The sequence below is a fragment of the Lathyrus oleraceus genome, chromosome 7 (assembly GCF_024323335.1).
Source record: "Lathyrus oleraceus cultivar Zhongwan6 chromosome 7, CAAS_Psat_ZW6_1.0, whole genome shotgun sequence".
Classification (NCBI taxonomy): Eukaryota; Viridiplantae; Streptophyta; class Magnoliopsida; order Fabales; family Fabaceae; genus Lathyrus; species Lathyrus oleraceus.
In genome coordinates this window covers 198,904,654-198,912,116 of record NC_066585.1, presented here as the reverse complement: position 1 = coordinate 198,912,116, position 7,463 = coordinate 198,904,654, and the positions used below count along the sequence as shown (strand labels likewise).

The window sequence follows — 7,463 nt, the reverse complement described above, 5'->3', positions numbered from 1 at the left end:
CCTGCAAGATGTTTAAAATGTAATTATGCAGGATTTTACTGAGATGTCAGACCCAATGTCATGACATATGTATACAGAACATTCAGTCTGAATGTTATGTATTATGTGATTGCGTTTTTAATGCTAATCTATGTATGATTGATGAGATGATTGAACGCGCTATCAATCAGTAATTACAACTAGATTGACTTATTTTCCAAAGAGATATAATCAGCTGTCATGAGAAGATATGGATGGAAAATAGTTTTAGGGTTTTATGATGTCCAAGCCTAGCCAATTGCTTATATATAAAGGACATGGAAAACCTGGTTTTATACACAAGAAATAACGAACGAAATATTGAGAGAGAATAAGGGTTTTAGTCTTGTGTGGTCGTGTGTATTGTAAGCCATTCATTCATCCATAGATGATTGAATTGGACTGATTTTTGAGTTGTAATTTGTCCACTCTAAGCTTTGAAGCATGAGTGTGTGTTTACTTGATTGGAGCTTTTAAGTAAGATCAAGTATGTGTCTTTGAAGAGTGTCTTCTTTTCATTGTAATTCTTGTTTTATATCACTACTATGATTGAGGGGGAGTGAGTAGGATCTCATATCTAAGAGTTCTTAGGTAGAAGTCACACGGGTAGAGATTAGGTGAAAAGACTGTAACTTGAAGTTGTTTACTGAGAGTCTTTGAACTAATTCTGTTTAGTGGATTTCCTTCCTGGCTTGGTAGCCCCTAGACGTAGGTGAGTTTGCACCGAACTGCGTTAACAATTGCTTGTGTCTCTTGAATTACTGTTCTTTATCTTTTATCATGTTTGTATTGTTCAGATATTAGTGTCGTGACATTACCTTCGACATCTCATATCTGATACCAGAATTTCAGAAGCGAAAACGAAGGAGTGGATGCTGAAATGCATCTTAGGGTTCTTTGATTTTTAGGGAGAAATAAAAACCAAGAAGAAGAAATAGTTAATTCCAATTTGGGTTATTTTATTATTCTTTTTAAAATGAATTATGTAATTTTAAAAGCATGTTAACATAAACCTGAAATACAAAAAATGAATTGGAACAGTTCACTATTTAACTGGTAGTGACACGTCAGCAATGTGAATGTCATGTCATTAAAAATTGACCTCACATTTGCGGAGGGACTAAAATCTTCAAAACACCAAAATAACGAGAAAATTTCCGAATTTTAAAATGGGAGATCAAAATCCAAAAAATATTAATAATAAATAATATGACCAAAATTAAAATTAAACCTAATTATTATTTTGAACATAAAAAATATTTATCATTTTAAACTGATATAAATAAGTTAATATAATAATAATAATTATCATTATTGTCAAACTTATTTATTTATATAACACTAAAAATTAATTAAATTCTCTTAGCTATTTTTCATGAAAAAAGTATTTTCTCTGATCAATGTTATTAAAAAACAACCTTAAATCTATAAGCAAATATTATTAACTTTTAAATCAATTATTTATATTATTAGTATACTTATGATTTAATTCAAAAATATATAATGTCACTAGATTTATCAAATATAACTAAAAATATGATAGTAAATTTAACTATGATTATATATAAAATCAAAAAAATTAATTATAATTAACTAATTTTCTTAATTAATGTAAAAGTTGTTATTTTTCCTTATTTAATGAATCAGTTTTACGCGTAAAAAAAACTTATTTCCAATAACAACAATAAAAATAAACAAATATTTTTGGCAAGTAAATTAATTTTGAAAGTGGGGTCCTTGAGTCTTAAATGTCGAACTTTTTAATAAGAAATAATATTACTATACAAGTTAGGAGATACGTAAATTCTCAATTAGTTTCACACTCTCTCTCGAACATTAACATTCAATTTTTCTTCTCCGCGATCATCATTTTCTCATCAACTTCTTTCTACACACAATGGTGGTTTCACAGGTAATTCTTCTTATGATTATTCTCCTCATATAACAACTTAACACATTCAAAATATATTTTCTTTTTCTTCTCCATTTTCATCTTTCATTGATTCAGCCAGTTTATCATACATGTGTTGTTGTTTTCATGAATAAATATGTTATGTTTGCACTTTGCATTTTGCACTGTGAAGTGTTTGTTGCCTCTATGGTTATTCTTTCTGTGTATGTTTCCGGTGATAATTATTAATTAATATTATTTTGTGGTGAGATTTTTGTTATTTTCTGAAAATAATGTTCATTGCAGTTGGTAATAATTTCGAAATGAACTGGCATGAAGAATAAAAACCATATCTATCAATCTGTATATAGACAGAAAAAGTTGTACTTTTCAAATGGACTTTACTTGCAAGAAAAGATCCTTTTGTTCATAGGGCCCTTATAGTAAATAGATGTGATGAAATATAGGTGGGTGTGTGAATTAACATTTCATTAAAAACCATCAAAGTTTGTTGTCCGAAGTAAATTGTAAGAATGTGATATGAAGTGAAACAACAGTTCTAATAATAACATCAACATGTCATGTACTATGTGGTGGTACCTTCATGGTCCCCTATCACATATATTATTATTTGATAATTTTAGTAACTTATAGTATCACTCAAATCTGTGTGATCTCACTGGAGCAATGAATCTACTATATTTTTTTAACTTTATAAAGTTTGATGTAAAGATATATTTAATAATAATTGGTGGAAATCTAGCATAGCCACATGATGTGGGCCAAATTCATAATAGATAAGGAACATAACATTAAACAAAGAAATAAGTTTAACATGTACGATTGAATGTGAAATTGGATCTGGGAATGGGAATATCTAGAGAAGCATTGAATCATATGCAATATATTGAATCATGACATGTTTTTTTAATGTTATCTATTGTTCTCAGAATGATGAGATTCCTATTGGGTGGCCATTTGGTCTTGGTATTCTGAATATGAGATTAAGAGTTGTGGAATCACTTCCGGCAAATAATGTTTCAGCTGAGCCATACTCATTGTCACTGCATATTCCTTCCACAAGTTTTTCTTCAGTTTCTTCCTCCAACCTTGATACTGAGGTAATTTAATTCCCCAATGTTCCAAATTTTCTTCTATTTTTTAGTTATTATGCATATGAGACATGAAACCGACTCTGAGACGATAATACTAATATTAATATTAGTTATAATTAAAAAAAAATCACTTCTATCAATATTTGATCTGTGTCAGATACTGATGCAGGTTAGATATATCATATATGTCTTTGTTAAAAGATTTTGATATATATATCTAATGAGTGTGAATAGTGACACATTGAATTGGATGCGATGTATTTGAAACCAAACAAATTAAAAAAAAATCGATCCAGACACCTAAATACTGATATTAGGTATAATTAAAAAAAAATCTCATATATTAATATTTTGTCGGTATCAGATGTCGCTGCATGTTAGATATATCAGACATGTCTTTGTTAAGAGATTTTCATATATAAATCTAATGAGTGTGAATAGTGGCACATTGAATTGTATGCGATGTAACTCAACCAAGTAAATCATGATTTTGAGGTGGCACCAGGTAAATCTAGATTAAAAACATTGACCATAAATGACATGCAATTGAATTTTCTTTTCCATTTTACCAAACTTTGCCACAATAGTGGTTTGATTTTTTTTAGCATTGAGTTAATGCAAACATCAAAATGTAAAATTTTTGAACTTCACAAAGGAATGCATCGTCTCATAACACTATGAGAGGACATGTTAATAAATTGCTCTTAAATTTCTAACTCCATTTTTCGTTGGAACAACCAGTCAACAGCATCATTCTTTAAAGACAGCAGTGTATCCCTCGGGCATCTGATTGGAATCAGACCAGGTGAAAGAAAACGCTTATACTTCACAAACCCACTAAGATTAGAAGAAAAAGAGCAAAAACCTTGTTCTAATGATACCTCTAAATCACAAGAAGTTGACATGTCCTGTGGAATCTGCATTCCCTCACTACTTGATCCTCTGCTAATAAAGATTAGCAAAAGTAAGAAAAACTTAAGGAACTAGTAGAGCATGTGATGGTGTCTGTGCAATTATGGGATCAGTTTCTACTAGCTACTCAAATAATTATTAACAAAATAATTGTTATATTGTTTTAGCCAATTTTTCCATTCTGATATTCACAAGTTTGATGTAACTTTGTTTTTATTTTAACCATGGGAATGTAATAAAACCGAGTTTGACATATGTGTAATTCTATAAACGATATTTACTTATATATTCTAAAAAATATGGTTGCGAGTTAAACAATATTTACTTATGTTCACAAGTTTGATGTAACTTGACATGCAGCTTGTGATGCTGAAATATATTTTGCAGTATAGGATGGTGTAAAATCACTTAATCTAGTTTCTAGGAATACTGTAGGAATATTTAGAACATTGAACCAATAGCCAAATGTACACCCTCTCTAATATTCTCTACTTCAAAAGTGTTTAAAAAATATAATTAAATAAAACCAGAAAAAATTGGTCAAATTTTATAACACTTACAAGTGTAGAAATTCACTGGGGGATACAGTTTTTCAGGGGTAGTTTTTTTTTTTACTTCAATTAATAAATATATATTACTTAACTTCAACATATTGTATGCATATAAGGCAGGGCCAAAACTCTTATAATATGTGGTATTGCCGTCATGAGAATATAAACTTCTCCATTTAAACCTCGTGTCTTACTGGGTTATTGACTTTAGTGTTAGAGTGCTAGTCTTGCAGGTCAGCCCCTTCTCTATCGCATACAAAGCATTGAACCATCACAACAAACTGTGAATTTAAATCTCTTTGGCCTTCATCTAATTCCAAAGCGGAACATTAGCATCGTCTATGGAAATCAACTTCTAATTTTGTGCGATCTCCATGATCTAATGTTTATCGATTCAATCGAGTCGCTTCGAATAAAAATCTAGACCATCTTTGACCAAAGCGTGGATCTCCACCTTCAAATCTATTTCGTTGGTTTCAGAGTAAAGATCTCTTCCATCAGATCCATTAAACAGTGGCAACCTCTAAAGCTACTCGTCTACTGTTCAATGGGATATCGATGTAGCCACTTAAGCGGCTAAAACCCTTCAATCCCTTATCAAGGGATAGACAAACAAGTCTTAACAACTTCTCATTCCGTTCCTCTGACTCTAATTTCTGTCCTACCTAGGTTAGATCAAGGAACTTCTTAACTTTCTCAATTCCTTGGGTTTACCGCCTACTATGACTGGCTGCGAAGCACTCCCTAGTTTTCAACTCTTGTAGGATAACTTAGTCTACAATGACCTAATGAATAGTTTAACAACAGGCACCCGATGGATCAGTGATGACTTCTCAGAAAATGTACCGATAGTTTTGCAATAGTAAAAAGATATTGATTCCATAGGGACTTCTATTTAACAAAACAATAGTTGTGCTAGTATATAAAGTAACAATTGAGGGAAGCTGTTTGAATTTTGATGCGAATAATAAAACTAGTTCTGAGATAATACGAAAGCAGACAGGTTTTGTATATAGTCCCTTATTTCTCCCCTGTTGATGTCTAATGTATTAAATGAATGAGAAAGTCATTAAATTTCCACAACGAATTAACACAACAACTATACTCAATCCATTGATGTATAACTCACCAATTCATACTTGGAGTCTCATATCCCTTTTCAACCAGCATAAATGGAATTATGCGATGTAATAGAACGTTAATTCAAATGCCACAACTTAGGGTCTCATATCCCTACTCAACCAGCGTAAGTACAAGAACTATCTTAGTTCCAACACATAGACTAATGGTCAGTATTCCCTATGTGCCCAAGATCAAATTAAAAGAGTATCTCACATAAAAAACATTAAGCAAAAGAAGCAATTGAGTAGAAATATAACTCCAATTATTCATGCAATGACAAATTAAACATATGTCCCAATAGGTTCAAAATAAGTTCATCAAACAAAACCTAACTTAGAGGTGTTTAGCTATTCATAACGATACAATCAAATACCAATAGATAAGATGAAAATTGCATATGGAAATCCTTGAAGAACTGACCTCTAATGCCTATCATTGCTCTCAAAATCGCCCTATTGGTGCTCTTTACCATCACTTTTAGTCCAAAATTGCAGAACCCTTGAAAAGATGCCAAAAACTCCCTTTTATAGTTGTTAAATCAGTCCGAAACGCGTCAGAATAGACCCATAAAATGATGTATCACACACGTGATAACTTTCATCGTACACGTGATGTTGACAAAACTTTTCTATCACGCGCGATGTTGCCAGTGATTATTCCTATAGCTCCACGTTTTTCTGCTCCTTTTTCCAACAGATTTTCATTAGGTTCTTATTTATTCATACTTGGTCATTTTTGTATCTTTCTTTGATCTTTATTCTTCATTTTTTTCTCCTCTTTGACTTATTTCGATTTGTTTCTTTGATCGAAAATATACAATGACAGAGTGTCATCACAACCCTAAACTTTAACATTGTTTGTCCTTGATCAAAAAAATAGCAAGTGTACTATTTTTCTTGTTATAGTAATAAAGGGGAAATTCCCCGAATGTCGATCTCAAGGACTGCAAGTCAATATCGAGTTCAAATTATCACTCAATTAAACAAAAAACTATTGTTGGGTTTTTTTTTAGATTCATATATAAAAATAAGGCAAAAGAAAATAATACTGTAAAAATAAGGGTTTGAAAGGGAAAAGAAACAATGCCAGGAAAGGTGTATAATTTGTCCCTGTAACAACTCTGAGTCACTATTGCATCAATAAATATCAATTACTATCAGTTCTCACGGGTATTTTCTCTCAAGTCCTTAGTGAGAAAGCCTTTAATCATTCTACTCTAATTTTTACGTCCATGGACAATTATGGTGAAGTTAAGCCTTATTATATCAAGAATGTTCTGATTCATACAGGGTATCCCTAGTCCTAGGTGATATCTACTGCAGAGTAATCTTATGAAAACCTTATCAACGGCGGTCCAGCCTAATTGATAACCATATAACAATCTCGATTGGTCCGAAAGAGAAAGCATTAAACACATCAAAAGATTACCGTAAAAACAATATTAAAAATGTAATCGTAAACTCAAAGTCATTATAGATCTAAATCAGGGACAACCCCCTAGCATTTGGGGGATTTAGCTACTCACATTGTTCAAAATAGATTCAAGATAAAAAATACACATTACAAGTAATTAGATGACTTGGATCTCAATCGCTTCTGCTCATGAAAATCTTCCGCTCTCTGAATTCCTTGATCTCTCTAATTCTCGATCATTTGACAATTATGTGTTCGCCTCGTTCCAAGATGATCTTTTCTCTTATAGAAACTTACCTAATATAGTGAAAATACCTTGGCAGAAGATGGAAATCTCCAAAACATCCATGCAACTCAAACTCGACGGAAAAGCCCGAAAATTGGAAGAATGTGCGTCTGGGATGACACAGCCCGTGTCAGCTGACACGAGTGGCCGTGTCA

The 7,463-nt window shown here is 31.8% G+C and overlaps 1 protein-coding gene across 2 annotated transcripts; it reads left to right on the top strand.

The window, feature by feature from the left end:
• Window positions 1–1,807: 1,807 nt before the first annotated feature.
• On the top strand, window positions 1,808–4,256 carry LOC127101315 (uncharacterized). Of its 2 annotated transcripts, XM_051038690.1 has the most exons (3): window positions 1,808–1,930; window positions 2,860–3,030; window positions 3,766–4,256. In XM_051038690.1, exons 1-3 carry the CDS (start codon window positions 1,916–1,918, stop codon window positions 4,009–4,011), a joined length of 432 nt encoding a protein of 143 aa, XP_050894647.1. In that variant the 5' UTR covers window positions 1,808–1,915; the 3' UTR covers window positions 4,012–4,256. The 2 variants fall into 2 exon arrangements, with proteins under 2 accessions (XP_050894647.1, XP_050894646.1); XM_051038689.1 differs by lacking the exon at window positions 1,808–1,930 and having other exon boundaries at window positions 2,684–3,030.
• Window positions 4,257–7,463: the final 3,207 nt, after the last annotated feature.